The sequence below is a fragment of the Gymnoscopelus microlampas genome (assembly GCF_963454915.1).
Source record: "Gymnoscopelus microlampas genome assembly, chromosome: 12".
Taxonomy (NCBI): Eukaryota; Metazoa; Chordata; class Actinopteri; order Myctophiformes; family Myctophidae; genus Gymnoscopelus; species Gymnoscopelus microlampas.
The window spans coordinates 34,149,279-34,168,617 of record NC_139949.1 but is presented as its reverse complement, the minus strand read 5'-3'; the positions used below and the strand labels follow the sequence as shown (position 1 = coordinate 34,168,617).

The 19,339-nt window shown below is 40.4% G+C and overlaps 5 protein-coding genes across 5 annotated transcripts; all 5 read left to right on the top strand.

Moving 5' to 3' along the window:
- The first annotated feature begins 1,045 nt into the window (after positions 1-1,045).
- LOC311057551 (histone H2A-like) lies at positions 1,046-2,003 on the top strand. Its single transcript, XM_084074535.1, has one exon. It carries the CDS (start codon positions 1,055-1,057, stop codon positions 1,439-1,441), a length of 387 nt encoding a protein of 128 aa, XP_083930661.1. The 5' UTR covers positions 1,046-1,054; the 3' UTR covers positions 1,442-2,003.
- Positions 2,004-2,678: 675 nt separating this feature from the next.
- Positions 2,679-3,875, top strand: LOC311058027 (histone H4). The gene has a single exon (XM_084075291.1). The coding sequence runs from the start codon at positions 2,788-2,790 to the stop codon at positions 3,097-3,099; it is 312 nt and encodes a 103-aa protein (XP_083931417.1). The 5' UTR covers positions 2,679-2,787; the 3' UTR covers positions 3,100-3,875.
- Positions 3,876-5,781: 1,906 nt separating this feature from the next.
- Positions 5,782-7,252, top strand: LOC311057695 (histone H2B 1/2-like). Its single transcript, XM_084074726.1, has one exon. The coding sequence runs from the start codon at positions 5,813-5,815 to the stop codon at positions 6,185-6,187; it is 375 nt and encodes a 124-aa protein (XP_083930852.1). The 5' UTR covers positions 5,782-5,812; the 3' UTR covers positions 6,188-7,252.
- A 527-nt stretch (positions 7,253-7,779) lies between these two features.
- On the top strand, positions 7,780-9,329 carry LOC311056553 (histone H2B 1/2-like). Its single transcript, XM_084073261.1, has one exon. It carries the CDS (start codon positions 7,795-7,797, stop codon positions 8,167-8,169), a length of 375 nt encoding a protein of 124 aa, XP_083929387.1. The 5' UTR covers positions 7,780-7,794; the 3' UTR covers positions 8,170-9,329.
- Positions 9,330-11,181: 1,852 nt separating this feature from the next.
- Positions 11,182-16,592, top strand: ttc1 (tetratricopeptide repeat domain 1). Its single transcript, XM_084074906.1, has 9 exons — positions 11,182-11,271; positions 11,714-11,836; positions 11,940-12,450; positions 13,645-13,705; positions 14,039-14,151; positions 14,719-14,755; positions 14,848-14,996; positions 15,616-15,670; positions 16,082-16,592. Exons 2-9 carry the CDS (start codon positions 11,724-11,726, stop codon positions 16,213-16,215), a joined length of 1,173 nt encoding a protein of 390 aa, XP_083931032.1. The 5' UTR covers positions 11,182-11,271; positions 11,714-11,723; the 3' UTR covers positions 16,216-16,592.
- Positions 16,593-19,339: the final 2,747 nt, after the last annotated feature.

Below are 19,339 nucleotides of genomic sequence, written 5' to 3'. Positions count from 1 at the left end.
ACTTGAAATGTTCCCCCACACTGGCTTTATAGTGATGGTTTGAGAGACAGATGTCAAAAAACAACTGTGTTTAAAGCAGGCATTGTGAGCTTGTAGATTGTTGTGAGCTTATAGATTTGCTATTCCCACATTCTATGGAGGGGATTTCATAAGCAGCCATTATGGTGAACAATAGACCAAGCAATTGCGTCATCACTACGGATTGTTCTTTCCACACAAAACAATGGAAAGCATGGCTTTAATGATGAAAATGTGCTCATTTACAGGTAATATAGCTATTCAATGCCAGGTAATAGGTGGCCATTAGCAGGTAGGTTTGATCGAAGCATTTGTATATGCAAATACATTGAAGGAATAAGCACTGTGTCTTTAAATACAAGACACACATTTAGCATCGGTAATAAAGTATTCAATCTCACAGCAATGCACCTAGTGCCCACTCTTCCTAGTGCCCAGCTTTACTGGTGCCCAGATTTCCCTAGCGCCCACTCTTCTCCACCCCTAAGTCCCCACTCTTCCAGGTGCCCACATTTCCCTAGTGCTCACTCTTCCTAGTAGCCAGTTATCCCGGTGCCCAGATTTCCCTAGTGCCCACTCTTCTCCACCCCTAAGTGCCCACTCTTCCTGGTGCCCAGATTTCCCTATTGCCCACTCTTCTCCACCCCTAAGTGCTCACTCTTCCTGGTGCCCACATGTCCCTAGTGCCCCCTTGTCCAAGGTGCCCAGTTCTCCCTAGTGCCCAGAATGTTTTGGTGCCCATCGTCCTATCCTGGTTCCTCTGGGGATGTAGCCTATACAGGTTATACGTGGTGGTAATAGACGGGATGTGCAAACGATACAAGATTCAACGTTTTAAAGGAACTCGAATGTGATTGGTCGAGACAACTCAAGGAGTAGCTGGCCAATCAAATGTTGACTGCCGGTGAGCTGCACTGTGAATGGAGGGAACAACTCAATGGTTAGCTGGCCAATCAGCTCGTGCCTAAAACCTAATATAATGCCGGTGATTCATTTCCACTGAACAGAATTGTCGCATTACGTAAAAACCGTTACAATGTCAGGAAGAGGTAAGACCGGTGGGAAGGCCAGAGCAAAGGCAAAGACCCGATCCTCCCGTGCCGGGCTCCAGTTCCCCGTGGGTCGTGTCCACAGGCTGCTGCGTAAGGGCAACTATGCCCAGAGAGTCGGTGCCGGCGCCCCGGTCTATCTGGCGGCTGTGCTCGAGTATCTGACCGCTGAAATCCTCGAGTTGGCTGGAAACGCTGCCCGTGATAACAAGAAAACTCGTATCATCCCCCGACACCTCCAGTTGGCCGTCCGCAACGACGAGGAGCTCAACAAACTGCTGGGTGGAGTGACCATCGCTCAGGGCGGTGTGCTGCCCAACATCCAGGCTGTTCTGCTCCCCAAGAAGACCGAGAAAGCTGCCAAGTCAAAATAACTCATTGTTTGAACATCCCCAAAACGGCTCTTTTAAGAGCCACGCACTTATCTTCAAAAAAAGAAGCGATTCCTATCATGTAGTGTAGCGAACAATACAAAAATAAATCTTAGTTTAAGCGAGTGCCAAAGTATTGCATGAAATAAGGTTTGTTTGTGATTGTAATGGAATAATGGCGGATAACGGAACATTTAAACTGATATTAGGTCCAGCTTTTCAACACGGGAGGATATTCTAAATGACCTAATAAACAACTGGTTACTAAACATTATTTCCCTATCAAACGCAAGACATAAACTCTAAAACAAAGGCAACATAGAAATGCCAATAAACCAGTCAAGTTTGCATAATTTAATGATTGTGGACTAGAAAGTGGTCAGGCTCGGTAGTAAATAACTGAATAAACATTTCAAAGAGACATGGGAATATTTCCATAATGTTTCCTAAAATCTATATGTGACTAGCCATGGTTCACATGACGCTCGTCTGTCTTACAATGTTTCAGGGCTAGTATGTGACGATAATTACCTTGACCTAGAGAAAGTAACTTTACAATCTTTAATCCTTTAACAAACACTAAGGTGTGGAAATAAATGATTTTGTAAGAACAGAATTTTGTAGCATTAGTAGTCTTTTGGTTTTCCTTTTTTGAACTGCAGAGGGCAGTAAAGCCTCTATTGACCATACATTATGCGTCTGCCCTGCCGAAAGTAGGCTATGCAACCAGTGTTGCCATGTCCGCATATTATAAGCGACTTTGGGCTTATTTTTCTGTGAAGTTGCTTGTATTGGTAGTTGCAACTACCAATCTAAAGCGTAGTTGCTTAATTAGGCTTTAAAAAAATATATATCATAAGGAAATATATTCATGTCATGGACCCCCAAATTAATATTTATTTGTCCCTAACCTAACCCTCATCTGAAAATGTTTTGTAGGGAGCCCTGTACCAGAGTTGTGTTGTTAGAATGTTTCAAAAATCTTCAAAATATTCCACATTTTATTTCAAGATGTTTTGAAAATAGCAGATCTACAAGCTCACAACGTGTGAGCTTGTAGATCTGCTATTTTCAAAGTATACCATATAGGTTTAAAGTGCTCATAATGGCCTTTGGGCTTGTTTTCCTAGACCTGGTTGCTTATTTCTCTTTCAAAATCTGGCAACAGCGTATGCAACTAGAAGTAGAGCTCTGTTTCACCAACGACCGCCCATCGTCATGCGCCACTGGCCTCAACTACGTCGTCTTACTTGGTATAAATAGATATGCTCTGATAAACAAAAATTCATCACGTTCCATCCTCAAATCTCTCTACTTACTTACTACTAGACATCACTAAAGACTAGAAAATGAGTGGCCGCGGAAAAGGAGGAAAAGGCCTTGGAAAAGGAGGCGCCAAGCGTCATCGTAAAGTTCTTCGTGACAACATCCAGGGAATCACCAAGCCCGCTATCCGCCGTCTCGCTCGCCGTGGCGGTGTGAAGCGTATCTCCGGCCTGATTTACGAGGAGACACGCGGTGTCCTCAAGGTCTTCCTGGAGAACGTCATCCGTGACGCCGTTACCTACACCGAGCACGCCAAGAGAAAGACCGTGACCGCCATGGATGTGGTTTATGCTCTGAAAAGGCAGGGCCGTACTCTGTACGGCTTCGGCGGTTAAACTACTGACTGTTATCAACGACCCAAAGGCTCTTTTAAGAGCCACCCACATTTTTTCTTAAGAGTCATTATCCCTACACTCATCATGATAAGAAAGTATAATGGCTATATTCTGATAGTAATCATTGCTAATATGCTATAGTGGTAATGGTGACTAGTAGTAACTGGTCTCTAAAACCGACTGCATTTAGGTTGGGATGACAGGGGCCTAATGAATTTAGAAATCAAAACTATACTGTTAAAAATAGCAAACTGAATGCCAATTTGGTTTAATAGAGAATAGTTATTCTATGTTGTCTCCGAGGCATGCTCAGTAATGCATGGACATGCATTGAATTTGAGCATGGATTACAACATTAATATAATTGAAGTGCAATACATTTTTCTACAAAATGTACATTGTCAGTTTGTGCCATTATGGTAGTTGTCCAGTGTTCTTTGCCTTTTCCGATTTGTTTGAAAACCACGTCCCCAGAGAGATGGGTACATTGTGTTCCACTTCCACAGCTTCCCCCTTTTCATTGAACACGCCATGCATTAGGCTACGGCTAGCCCTGAAACATGACAGTCATGGCGCTACTTGTTCCTGGTTTTTGAAAGTTTTACATTTTGAACCAGTGCATCTACATAAACGTTTAGATTTCAAATATAAAGTGCTTGCCCCAAAGCGACGGATGTAACAAGTTAAAGCGGCCCGTGTCTAAGTACCCGTAACTTCCGTATTGTTAAATAAAAAGCATTTTAATCCAATCGGCCATTTTCTCCACATGCTTTCAATTACTCGCCCCTATCGGTTGAGAGGTGTATTGCACTCTGATACATTATATATATATATATATATATATATATATATATATATATATATATATATATATATATATATATATATATATATATATATATATTTTAAATAAATGGAAAATGGCCGCCGATCGGATTAAAATGATTTTTATTGAACAACACAGAAGATACGGGTACTTAGACACGGGCGCTTTATCATGTTACATCCGTGGCTTTGTGGTGAGCACTTTATATTTGAAATATGAACGTTTATGTAGATCTACTGGTTGTAAATGTACATTTTTCAAAAACCAGGAACCAGTAGCGCTATGACGCTTGTGACGGACGAGCGTCATGAGAACCATGGCTAGCATTAGGCCTACTGCATGTTATGTTCACATTAAAACCAGTTTCTGTCTACGGGGGTCTCACTGTCAGGTTTAATTTACCAGACGGCCATTAGACTGTTGAATAAAAAAGGGAAAAAAAGGTGATTGTATTCACATTCGAAGTACACATGCACTTTAATATAGCCTAGTATGTGCGATATCACTATGTGAAATCTTAAGGTTCCAAGGCTTCGTGTGTAATTGATAAATTCAAGGGATGTGCATGTGTAGTCTGTGTACAATTAAAATGTTTAAAATATATACATTTTTTATTGTTACTCAGAGTATATCCTATTTTATTTGATGTCTTTAAATTGTGGTGTTTATAACATAACCATTGTATGAATGACAAGTTCTATAGTACCATTGATGTCATGTTTTATTTTTATTTTTCCAATAAATGGTTGCTAAAATGTATAGAGCTGCTGACAACAGACAACCTTGTTTAACCCATCTCTTGATCTCAGAATATAACTATTTAATTATTTCAATAAGATCCTGTTTAAAACCATACAATTTTGAAACTTCCCATAAGCATTCTCAAGATATGAAATTTTCTGGTCTAGACTTATCATGAAAAATGCATCTTTTGTTATATTTCTCAATATTCCCACATTATCCCAACCTTCCATTGATGGCACATGTCTGCTTCTTTTCAACTTCTTCCAGCCAGGTTTATTCAATCTATTCATTACTCCTTTTGCAAGGATTTTATAGTAGATGAACACATATGACTATGTTCATCAGAGTAACATGTCATCAAATATCTACACGTGAGTCCCCTTTCTTACAGATTGGCAATATGACTCCATGGTAAAAGTAAGTAGTTATGCATTTTGTCTGACTTGCAGGGGGTTGGTCAATGATTTCCTCTCTACATAAAAGTCACTAGGCAGGTGGGCCATATGGGCTTGGCGATTTGCCTTTATTCTGTTGTGAAATTGATTGTTTCACTTCTTCCTTAAATGAAAACAAACATGCAATTTAGATGTATTTATAATAATTTTCTGACATATTTTTTCTTCACATATAGTTCACCTACTTCCAAAATATGTGAGCTTCTCAATGCAAACTATATACAGTTATATAGACATCTCTTTTCTTTTCTGTCCTGATACTATTCACCTTGACACATAACACTTTGATTGTCTTTAACATTATATTGGGTCTATGTGGGGTGTCTGGATGTATACTATGCATTGATGATGGTTCAAGTGTGAATGTGTATGTACCTTTACTCAAGTAAACTTTGAATGCAAGGCTTTTACTTAACTTCAACAAGGTGGTATAGCTACAATTATTACAATAGTTGTGTAGGCCTACTTCTACCACCACTGACAATGGAGCAGCACTAGTTGGAAGTAAGCACGTAGCATACACCACCCTAGTGGAGCACGTGAGTGGTGCGGGTTACAGCTCAACCAATCACATTCTGGGAGTCGTGCACTAAATTTGCATGCGTATCCTATATTAGTGGCTCGACACCCCCTTGCGCACGTCATTCGTTCCCAGTTTTTCAGCGAGATATCAGCGAGCGTAATAAAAATGCCTGAGCCAGCGAAGCCAGCGCCCAAGAAGGGCTCCAAGAAAGCCGTCACCAAGACCGCCGCCAAGGGCGGCAAGAAGCGCAGAAAGACCAGGAAGGAGAGCTATGCCATCTACGTGTACAAGGTCCTGAAGCAGGTCCATCCTGACACTGGTATTTCATCCAAGGCAATGGGGATCATGAACTCCTTTGTCAACGACATCTTTGAGCGCATCGCCGGTGAAGCCTCCAAACTGGCTCACTACAATAAACGCTCCACCATCACTTCCAGGGAGATTCAGACCGCTGTCCGCCTGCTGCTCCCCGGTGAGCTGGCCAAGCACGCCGTGTCTGAGGGCACCAAGGCTGTAACCAAGTATACCAGCTCCAAGTAAACTACAGTCTGATACCAACCTCAAAGGTCCTTTTAAGGACCCCCCAGATTTTCACTGGAAGAGTCCATCCTAAAACATTTTCATATTTGTTGTATTATTGCCTGCAATCAACCGTTCATCCATGTGTTTTATATTATATAGTGCTATTCCAAGTTGTGATTAACTCTTATGATGAGTGAAAATATAGAGTGTTTATCTCAGCAGGTAGTCCAAAAGAGGTTTTATTTGTGAAATGTACAAGTATGGGCAGACTCCACCGTGTCGGTTATGTCCAACATCATACACTGAGGTAATGACAGCTGTGACAATATTTCTGTTGTGACTAATCACATGATTTCTTAGTTCATCATGATAAGTCAACAGTTTAGATGGAGTCGTTTGGTGCTCTTAATATTGGAGAGGACATATGATTTTATTGAAATAATAAATGGGATTAAAACTACTTTTGCTTATTTTCAAGTGTGTAAGTATTCTTTTGTACACACATTTTGTACTTTGTACTTTGTACAAATAAAGAAAATCAGATGGGGATGCACAACCCATGGATTTCTGTAAAAGCCATCCAAGTATATAAATATACAATGAATAAGTCTGCGAATTGAAAACTGCCACCTATAATTAGATTAAGCATACATACAACAAGTCTGAAGTCTCATATTTGCAGCCAGGTCTAGAACGTTGGCTAGGTCATGATCATGCGGAACATTTTGCTGCCATCTGTGTGCGTGCGCATGTGGGTGGGGGATGGGGGGATGGTGGACAGCGAGGTCTGTCTGTCCTCCTTTACGTCCTCAGAAACTACAAGGCAAAACGAATTGAAATATGACACTAGGCCTATATATACTGGTTTTGAGCTGCTTTGTTCTAAATAAATGCTTAAAACTGCTGTCTACGATTAAAACCAAGTCCAAAATGTACTTTACTACTACACACACACACACTTGACTATTTGGTATTTTTTCTATGAATTGAATACACAGGACCCCAATGTTAACAAGCCATAGTGCTTTCTTGGGTTCTATACTTTTAGCATTGCATTTGAATTAAACTGTACTTTATGTTTTTCTTTTTGCAAAATGTTAATAAAGTATTCAATCAATCAATAGTATAGCATTTATGCATTTAATTGTATAAATTAGTTGGGCTTTAATTCTGGGCACTGAGTCTCTGAATGAGGTCTGTAAATATAAATGTGTGGTCTGTACTGTACTGTTTTGTTAAAAAAAAATATGACCGAAATAAATAAACTAACTAACTATTAATAGCGAAGTATTGTATTATAGGTTTTGCAATGTACAGCCTAGTTGTCCATGCAGTATGCAGTACTAGGAAAAGTAACATAGACCCCCTCTCATATGGGAGTCGAGCCTGGTTGGGCCTGCTGGACGTTGGCACAAAGGACTGTCCAAAGTAGCCATGCACTGTACTGGGCCAGCGGCATTCTTCAGGCAATATGACACCCCTCGGTGAATCACGTGACCCGTGGCCGAATCAGCCAATCATATAATGGGAGTCACACACTTCATTTGCATTAGCTTGCTATAAATACTCAAGCAATATAGTCATCGCCACCTCATTAATATTCAATTATACACCGAGAGAAAAACATGCCCGAGCCAGCGAAGCCAGCGCCCAAGAAGGGCTCCAAGAAAGCCGTCACCAAGACCGCCGTTAAGGGCGGTAAGAAGCGCAGAAAGACAAGGAAGGAGAGCTATGCCATCTATGTGTACAAGGTCCTGAAGCAGGTCCATCCTGACACTGGTATCTCATCCAAAGCAATGGGGATCATGAACTCCTTTGTCAACGACATCTTTGAGCGCATCGCCGGTGAAGCCTCTCGTCTGGCTCACTACAACAAGCGCTCCACCATCTCATCCAGGGAGATTCAGACCGCTGTCCGCCTCCTGCTCCCCGGTGAGCTTGCCAAGCACGCCGTGTCTGAGGGCACCAAGGCTGTCACCAAGTACACCAGCTCCAAGTAAACTACAGTCTGCGTCTGATATCAACAACACAAAGGTCCTTTTAAGGACCACCTATATTTTCAAGTAAAGAGTTGATCCAACATAAGGTTCATATTTGTATCGTCTGCAATCAGAACACGGAACACACTTGGCAGTGTTTCTATATTAAACACTGTTATTTGTAAATTAAGTAGGCTACTATAGTATTGCAGTCATTTATATCAGTGGTTCTCAAAGTGCGTCTGGGGACCCTTGAGTATGTCCCAGGTGTGTTATAAATTATTCATATGATTTAGTTAGATGAAATGCAGGTGCATGCTCTACTTTTAATATCACAAATTAAATTAACATGCAGCACCAAACTAGGATAGCATGGTGGACATTAAACCTTACCTAGCATCTATAAATGTGCTATTTAAATAACATTCTTAGCATTTGTGTTCAATGCAATAACATGGAGTTACCATATTGCCTACTATAGGCAGCAATGGGTAATTTGATATTGGCTGCTGTGAAAAGGGTCCATTGTATTGCTTGTATGAAGGTCTGTTAACAGGCCATACCACATGAAATGATTACAACTCTGGAAACATACACTAAATACACTTCTAAAAATAATAATCCACTTTTTAATAACATGCAATAGCCTTGCGTTATGCATATACATAACATGAGTATGGACTGATACAGCACAGAAACTACTTCATTATGTAAAATGATCATTGCAGACAGCAGTCTATGTCATTTTATTAATTACTTTTATTTCAATTATTTCTTATTTTACTGCTGTTATTGTTGGGATGACACCCAGATTTATGGATGTGCGGACAGGAAAATAAACGTGTGCCTGTCTTTCACAACCCTCCCTTCAAGCTGGTGATTAGATACTGAAGTTAAAACAATCATGCTTTGGATAAGTGCTTGGCTCATAAAGCACAAGAACACTTTGGTAGTAAAGTCCTCCATAAAGAGCCGCCTCATTAGCAGCTGGGCCTAACCATCCCATGTTGTTCTTCGCTATTTTACTTGTCTAGTATGTTTGAAATTCGAAATGAATGTATTTATAATTGATTATGTACTGTAGTGTAGCCTTTTTCTGTATGTCCATGCTACCCCTACCCTACCCCGCCCCAAATAAAATACATGGCACTCAAGTTTACTCACATTTGCACTCAAAGGACTACGGTGTGGTGGAAATAAGCTCTCAAGCTTTTTGTGTTTTATCCTTTTGACAGATATGTACAAAATGGTCATGTGTAGGCTACTGTACCTTTTTTGTCAATAAAAACGTCAATCAATCAACATCATAACGAAAATCAATCATGTGTGACCAGTGGTGGAAAAAGTACTAAATTGTTTTACTTAAGTAAGAGTATCAATACTGCAATGAAGATATAGTCTGTTACAAGTAAAAGTCCGGAATAAAAAATGTACTTGAGTAAAAGTACAAAAGTATTGGCATCAAAATATACTGAGATACTAAAAGTAAAAGTACTCATTATGCACAATATCCCATTTCACAAGTTTCAAATTGTATAACATCCTTTGAAAAGTAGAGTAAAAGTACTGAAAATTGGAAATACTCCAGTAAAGTAAAACATACCTCAAAAGTACAGTACTTGAGTAATTGTACTTTACACCATTGTAACTCCCATCCGACGCATGTGAGACTCTAGAGTTCCTGTTACTGGTGTTTATTCTTTGAAAACAACGTAGAACTGACAATACATACAGAAAAGACAAAAAACAAAACATCAACTTGGGCATTCTGACATTCACAATAATATACATGACTTTCACATTAAGACTCACAACAATTACTGACCACTTTGTCTGCTTGCACACGAATGGGGGTGGGGTCGACTTGGATACTTCAGTCTTTCTGCAAAACCTTTGCTTTTCTCTTCTTTACATTATTTTATTTCACTTTACTTTCTTCTATTTTACTTTAATTTCTTTCTTTCTGTTAAACTCTCCTTCTCTCCTCCTGCTCTCCCACAGTGGAATGAGAATGCTGCTCTCTTCTCCAGCACAACAGGTGTCACAAACATACTTGATTACAAAAAACACAGATGTGACGAAATTACCTAATTAGAAACTTACAACACATAGAACACACTTAGAGAGCCCCCAAGAGACATGTCACTAGAAGGATAAATACACAAAATAAAACAATGACCTGATGCCAGCAGTAACAACCACTGTGTGTGACAACACTTCTACAGAGGTCTGCTCAGACATGTATGCTGAGGAGGCGTGTGCATCATGGAGAAAATCGCCACCTGCTGGGCATGGATGGTGGATGAAATGTTCCTGCACCTATTTCTCCAGGGTTACAATTTCTCACTAGAAGGAAACGAAAGAAAGGAGAAACATATTGTATTAATGATACAATTTATAAGCTTTCACTACTAAGGATAAGACGAAAATATTACTTTTAGGGGCAAGTGTAAGAGTGATTGAGGGCTGTTGATGTAAAAAAAACAACAACAACTCATTAACACTCAAATAAAAAGCACATCACTAAGTAATATTTTTTTTCTATGATTGAATGTTACTTAAGAATGTTTTTATAATTACAATCATTTTCAAATGTATTTCTATTTTTTATTTAAACGTATTTTTACTTAAAATACGTTTTAGTTAAATATGTTAATTTATCATTTGAATCTGTCTTGAGAGATTAGACCTACTATGCATGTGCAGAAGAAGTCTCATCCCTCTTCTGATTAGAATTGAGTGTGGCCCCTGTTACTTTTGACCCCAGTCCCCCTTAACTCTGTGGTCCTATGATTCTAACATGTCGAAAGATTTCACACTTTAGTTAGCAGTGAGATTCTGGAGCCTTCTCAACTGTGCGTCAAGAGTAAAACAAATAAAAAGCATATTTGGAAAAATATAATTAAATAAATTAAGTTAAAATCACATCTGCACCATTAGTTTTAAGTGTATGTACCATGATGAAGGTTCATGCGATTACTGTTCCCTTGGGGACTTCATTTCCCTGCGAGCCTTTCCAAATGACGTCTACGCCTCTGATTGGGCATCAATGCGGAAGTGATATCGGCGAAGGAAATGTCATCGTACAGTACAAAACAACGTTAGCGTAGCCACTGTTAAGAGGTAATGAAACAATGTCTTCACAAATAAACATATTAGTATTATTCGTACTGCAGTGAACACTCATTATTATTACACCATCCAAAATCGGTTTGCTATTACACCAATGTGTCGTTCTTTGTTTATGTTGTTGTGTTAGCCTCCCGGCTCTTTTTCTTAGAAGTTGCTTGTACTGTCGGGCAGGTAAATGTGGACGAAGATTCCATTGAACTGTATGGCTCGGTGAAAATCAAAAGGCTGGTTTTAACCCTGGAAAGCCAGAGATAGCCTTCCTCTTTTGGTGACCAGAGTTGGCTAACTCGTTTCAAACTACCTCTGGGACCAGAGCTAGTTTCAACCCAGTCCCAAAGCATGATCCTATGATTAAACATGTTCTGAATGTTATTTTCCTGTTGTCAAAGGCCTTACTGATGTCTCGTGTTTTTCCCCATTTTTTTCCTGCCAGGTATCTTCTGATGGAGCCTTCAACAGCAGGGTCTGAGGGTCTGTCAGAACAAAAGTCCCAGAGAGAGGTTGAGCGGTCAGAATCCCCTGGCAAACAGTGCCATGTTGGTCCTGGAGATGGCAGGTAGGATTGCATGAAATGGACTCTCAAGAGGTAGCAATGCATTGGTTGACTCTGTAGCCTATAGCAATTTAGGAAGATACAATACTGCTTCTTTGTCTTCCAGTATGAGTTCTGGTGTCCAGGGAGATGTAGGTCCTGCCTCCAGCCTTCTGGGTCTGGAGGAGCTGGCTGAGGAAGACTTCTACGACTGCCAGGAGACACTAGAGCTTTCAGACAAGACGAGGAGGACAGAGGGAGGACAGGCGAGTAAGGACGACAGCGATAGGAAAAGAGAAAAGGATGCAGAGAGGAGCAGAGTGTTGGAGGGAGAAAACCATCAGGCAGCAGGAGGTCATCAGACTCAGGCACAGATGGACACACAGACTGAACTCCCAGACCCTGGACAGACAGACACCATGCAAGGAGCGGAGCCACCTGATGACACAGGAGAGGAGAGGACGGATCCTGGAGCAGTTGGAGGTGGAGCAGCAGAGGCAGCACCGTGGGATGAGTGCACAGAGGATGGAGGGATGGATTCTGACACAGAGTTGAAAGAAGAAGAGAACAAGGCACCAGAGTTTGATGATGACTACCTGAGGGAAGTGGAGAAGGACTTGACTGAAGAGGAGAGAGAGGTGAGAGAACAAGAACAGCACTACTGACACTTCAGTTGTGTTTACCTGATGCCTGTTTTGTCCATAGCATCAGCCCTATAGGAAACGGTTACTGATGTGTCTCCTGTAGCCTAATCTCTCAAGAACAGATTCCGACCTGCGGTGGAATCTGTCGGAGCGGTTCGTCCTAACCAGTGCGCATTGGCTAAAAGTGGGCGTGCCTTCAGATCAGGAAGTGGGCCGCGCTTTACCCAATCAAATGTAGTGGGCGGGATTCACGTGTCCATCCACCATGATCCACCCTCCCCCCCTCGAAACTAGCCGAAACTAATTTAACAATAGCGTCCTCGGAGCGGACAAAACCACGGAAAGATATTCACATTTTAAATTACTCTTTCATCATAGAAACAAGTGGGCTTATAACCAAAACCATCCATGTTCTCTGGGAGAAGTGGTGTTAGTGTTCCGTGTAGAAATATTGTTAGTGGGAATGAAAACATGGTCGCACCAACCGGAAGTGATGCGCTATAGGCAGACATGAAACCGGTGTTTCCCTGCGCTCTAGTCTAACATTATACTCCTGCCAGACTCCACAGAATATCAGAAAAGCAGAGGTCGCTGTTTTTCATTTTCTGTGGGGTCTGGCTACGCGAGACTACCTGTAGCCAGACAACACGTCGCTAAAAATCTGAGATGTACGGCTGCAACTAACTATCCTTTTTTTGTAATCTATTAATCTGCTGAATTTTATTGATGAATCTGTGATTAATTTAGAGCATAAAATGGCAATTACATAAGGTAATATTATACCATAATGATGGTAATTGTTCATCACATGTTTTCTGAACCCAAAGAAACATCTTGAGCATACGTTGAGATATCTTCATATGTTTACCCAGCAGTTAATTTCTTAATTTTTATTTTGCAATATGGAACAACATGCACGTTTTCATGAAGCTGTAAATGCATATTATACATTTTTATACAGATACATCACTATATCAATTATTATATTATTACTACAATTTGATTTCATATGTTGTTGAATTGTTTCACCGTCCAAGCTTACTGGGAATCTGGGAACATGCCACAATGACATCCTTTCCATTTCGATGAATTATTGAATACATACTGGTGAATTTATTAGTAAATACAGAGGAAACAATGATGTGTGTGTGAGAGAGAGTGTAACATCAAGATGTCTGTGTTTCTCAGAGTCGCAGACAGGAGAGCTTGGTTCTGAAAGAAAAAGGCAACACTCAGTTCAAAGCTGGAGGTGAGTATGTCTGTCAGGTTAAGCACCGAATACAATAGAATTACAGACAGATAGAGTTGTTGTTTAGATGCAGAGACATATAGACAGCTATCATAGTAGTACAGTATATAGTATCACATGATACATGGACCACAGGACCTGAAATGCAGTGCAAAAAACACAGTTAAAGACAGTGGTGAAAAAATTATCACCGTATATACAAAGATACATGTATGTATTTCTATGTTTGTGTGCTCTTTGTTAGATTGCACATTTAGACTTTGATGTGAATTCAGATGTATTACACTGTGGTTTGACAGAGTGTGTTGCATTCTTATCCATGTCTCTCTCCAGAGCACGCTGAGGCAGAGCGCTCCTATACAGAGGCATTGGGTGTGTGTCCGGTGTGTTTCAGTAAAGAGAGGGCGGTTCTGTTCTCTAACCGGGCAGCTGCACGCATCCACCTGGTACGAAAGCCAAGATAGACAGCCAGACAGGAAGGAGGGAGGCTTCACACTCACTTACTTATTTAGAAAAAAACTCTTATTTTGTTGTTGGGGGCAATGTCGTCTCTTGTTACCTCTCCAAAAAACACAAACTCTTTCTTTCACCATTGTTGCCGGCTAGCCCCGGGGTCAGCACTAAATTGCACACGGCTCAGACACACACTAGTGCTCCATTTATTAACAAACATAATATTACGTTAATAATCACATTGACATGTTTATTATTACTAATGCTGTAAAGAAAACATGATGCCGTTGACACATGTTGCTGATGTATGCTACTTTCAACTTCCCAGCATGTCTCATAATGACAAAACCGGTTCAGTTGATCCACATAAAATCAAACCGGTTTAAGCTCACACACTGGACCGAAATTGGAAATTGACCCACCTCTAAATGTGAATAAGATTCAACAGCTGACACAGGCATCTCTTTAGTTTGAGGCATTTCAACTCTCACTTTAAGCTGTTTATAACTTGATCAAATCAACATGTTCTGTTCTGACTCCTGTTCCCTTCTCCACTCCAGGATCTGAAAGATCAGGCCATCGCAGACTGCTCCAGGGGTGAGGAACACCAATTACTTGTGTGTGATTACTATTATTTTTTTCCCCTACTTTCATAGATGTTTTATATTCCATGTTTATTGTCATTGCAGCCATAGAGCTTAACCCAGAATATGTACGGGCTATCCTGAGGAGGGCAGAACTTTATGAGAAAACAGACAAGCTGGATGAGGCTTTGGAAGACTATAAGGCGGTCCTGGACAAAGACCCAGGGCAGCACACAGCCAGGGAGGCCTGTATGGTGGGTGTTTTAAGAAATGTTTTATCAGCACACTGGCTTTTTTTCTGCACTACTTTGCTGCACATTCTCTCAGTTACACAGTTGCGTTTTACACCTGGCTAGGGCTGCATGATTATCGATTTGCTCAATCTTGAGATCAGGATTATTTACCACGATTATTCATAGATCTTTGGGACAAAAATATTTGTATTGCAATGTCACACTGTTTCTAAGCCAGTCCTTCTGCATTCACGTTGCTGATTATATTATTAACGTCACTGTAAATGTGTGTGGGAATGTCTTGCATTATAAGTGCAAAATTTGTGGGAATCAATTAAATAATACTCAGAATCCCACACTGAAATTCTGGACCTGAAGGTACTAAGGCAGTAGTTTAGGGAGCGCTTGATTTTAATTTCAACAGAGCTTCTTATTGGTGGAGCACACATTTTAAATGACAATAATTGGACGATGCCATGTTCATTTAATTGTGGGAAGCCAAGATCGTGATCTCGATTAAAATTCAGTTAATTGTGCAGCCCTACCCCTGGCAGCAACCAACTGCTCTGCAGTCTTATTCTGTTGGCCACTGGGAGCTGCACAGCAACACATGCACTCATACTCTCCATTCCCTCTACAGAGGTTGCCTCAACAGATCCATGAGAGAAACGAGAAGATGAAAGAAGAAATGATGAGTATGTTCCACTTTATTTCCTTGTCCAAGGTTCTAAAATGTATCCCTGTTCATCAGCCACTTAGATCACCAAGTGAAATGCAACCTGCATCATTCTACATTGCTTACTGATACACACTATGAAAGGGACCTCACATACAGTGAAATGGGGCCGTCTTGGTGACTTTGTTCCTAGTCAACCAGCCTGGTAATAAGAGTAAACATTTCACCATACTACAGTAAATGCTATGCATCCCTCAAGTTTAGAACTTGTGGATCGGTTTGTTTCAACCACATGAACCAATTATAATGCTAACAGTTTTACTGTGTTGTCCTATGTAGAAGAGATAATTGATTTCAGTGGGAGCAGCCTGGGTGAATAATAAAATAATAATAATAATAAAAATGATAAATAAATGGTGTGTCTCTGCAGGTAAGCTGAAGGACCTGGGCAACATGTTCCTGCGTCCTTTTGGACTGTCTACCAACAACTTTCAGGTCAACCAGGATAGCAACACAGGATCCTACTCTGTCAATTTTGTCCAAAAAGACAACAACAACAGATAACATACAACCTACTCTAAGGAGCTGCTTGTACATGTACAGTATGAGTGAGTGGCAAATAAACCTCTTGAATATAGCCAGACACATCTTAATTTCCTGCTTTAAATGCGGCATAAGACAGTTGCCATGGTTTCTCTGTTGGAGCTAGACGATGGGATGTGTTTGAACTTCAAATAAACCCCATGGCTAAGCTTCTGCTAATGATGCAAAATATTATTGTCTGTGTGTGTTTACCTCAGTCTATACAAGTGTATACACTTGTCGGACATGGTGGGTGATTGTGAGCCCGTGTGAGAGATTGTGTGCATGTCAAGTCTAGCACTGTGTGAGAAATGTAATGAAATGTCTACTGTGTTACATAAGACAATAAAATATTGACTGGGTGACTTGCTTTTTGGTATTCTCTCTTCCTTTTGTAGTAAAAAGCCTACGGCGTTACAACACTGTGATGTACTGCTAGAAGTCCATATACCACACTGAACGACTAGTGTAGATCAGTTCCTTCCCATGGAGGGACTTGAAAGAAAGGCATTTAAATCAGGGGTGCATTTTTACTGTTTTGATAACCACTAGCCCATTTCCTCTTTGGCAATTTGGGGAATAATGTCAGTCAAGTCAACTGACTGAATTGTCAAGGTGGTGTAATGGTGTACCATTCAAGGAGCCATTTTTGTCAAATGGTACGACCTTGGGAAAACGTGGTTAATTAATCGTAATTATAAACACTAGAAAAAAGCCCACTTTGGGGGTTTGGCTCCTTTCTATGTGAAAGCCCCCTGTAACCCCAGACGGATACTGGTCCAGTGGGCAGCTAAACATTGTGGGCACCTCAACGTTAAATGAGCAGTAAATGTTATGTTTAAAAAAAAGTGTAAATGTATGCTTTGGAAAATGGGGTGAAATAATTTAAAGTATACATGATTTTAACATGCACACTACATTATCAGACCTAAAATGACCCTTCAACTTCTTGTGTAGGCCCAAAAAAAGTGCATAAACAGGTTTTGTCGCATGTGTCGAAATATTGGGTCTTAAAGGTACTGTAATTAAGGAGAGAAAAAAGTAAATGTATTTGGCCCCTCATTTGTAAAACAATGTACATGTAAAATCTAAAATGAATATATCATTGTGGGCAGTGTTGTCAGGGGCCCACTGTTCTGGCATTAACAAGATTAACAGAGTCATCTGTAATACATGTAATGTATACATCCTCTGTCATAGAGTCCAAGGTTGTTATGACAGCTTGCCTATCAAATCAGTTATAGTCAGGGGCCAGGCGGCTGCCCGTGTGGGAGTTTTTTTCTTTCCAATACGTTTCGCCTTAGTTTGGTTTTCTCCTATGCACCTGTAGCCTTTGTAGGTGTGCAAAAGACTTGCTTTTTATTTTTAAGATTATTTAGAACATGTATTTATATTTTCTCAGTATTATGTCTAGAGATATTTCTAATAAAATCATTTGATATTAAATAAATATGAGACCTTTTCATTCACCTAAAGTGGATTAAATATTTCTATGTGGTTACACCATTTGAAAATTTCAGGCACATTCTGTAATTCCTATTGTAAAAATTGTGTAAATTCTTTTCAAATGAACATGACTACAAAATGTACATTTTAACAAACATGTTATGTGCCTTTGAAATAAGACTTTCAAAGATTTGAAAATGTGTCATCTTGCTCCATTTTAATCACTGACCCTTAAATAGAATGCACAAGGTGGCGACAAAGAACCTCTTTCCCATAGAGTTATTCCTTAAGTAGGAAGCCTTGGGAACAAATGGTTCCCAAGTTGTGTGGCCCATCTTTACCATAAGGTGCCTTGATGTAGCCTGATTAGAGAGTGGTCAGGGTCTATGGTTTGGAACCAGGCTAGGCTTGATGTACAAGTACATACACAATGTACAAGTACACCCCCTGGCCCTTTCCCCAATTCAACCCTTGATGATAAGTGCCAAACAGGGGGTCCATTGGGTCCCATTTGTGTTCATAGTGTTTGGGATGACCTTGCCAGGGGATTGAAACCTGACCTCCCAATCTAGGCCAGACCCACTAACCACAAGGCCACTGAGCTGATGTTACCACATGCTTAATATAAAACGCTCAGCTCTCTAGTGTTCTACCGTGGGTTGTGAACATCTTTGCAATGTCTCTTTGTCATATGATTGCAAAAATGCACGCAACTGTTGCCAAATGAAAAAAGCATGACGTTCTGCGATACAAACGTGTCCAGTGTGGGTCGGGCGTTACTACTTGTGTACTGTTGTGAAACGCAACACAGGTGGTGCGTGGTGGTTTTCTGACAACTGGACTGTAAAACAAAACTGTAATCAAGTACCCTACCCAACCCCATATTTATGTACAAATGTTATGATTTTTCAATTTAAACAATTTACTGATGTTAAGGTAGACTTAGGTAGTCTTCTCTCATGCCTAACAGTAGAAAACAATGTGACTCCCATAGAACATCAGAGAATCCTTAAATAAATGCATTGCTGTAAAGAAGGGACAGTGAGAGCTGTTACGAAGGCAAAAAGCAAGTTTACTGATTGTTAGAGATATACAGATAGCTTCGGTCAATAACAAACTGGGTTCACATGAAAATTCCCATGATGATCAACTGTCTGGACCCTGCACAGACCTGTCGATTGTTCTCAAACGCATTGCTATGTACAAGAGAGAAAAGGGTTTGAGGCTAAAGTGACTGAGGCTAAACTGTGACCACTTTAGCCACAGTGGGGCTGTACAGTCTCAGTATATGAAACACCTGCTGAGCCTTCAGTTCAGTGCCAAATTTACTCTGGATTGAAGGAAATGTAAACCCTGTGAATGAATGAATGTTGGGTTCCATAATTCAACAATGATTGTGTTCAGTTTTTTCTTAATCTTTGAAATGCTCCCTCCTTGAGCGGACACATGAACCTATATGTCTGTGTATTTTTTCTTCCTAAATGTTATCTGTGTGTAGAATAGATCACCTTATGAAGAAAGCGTAATGAATAAGATAAGGACACATCGAGTGACCTATTTAGTGCCCTGGCTATATTATAAGGCAACAAAGAGGAACTATTTTACCTATGAACTATGACCAACTGTATTGTGTCGTCCAAGCAAGCGAATGACACAGCTG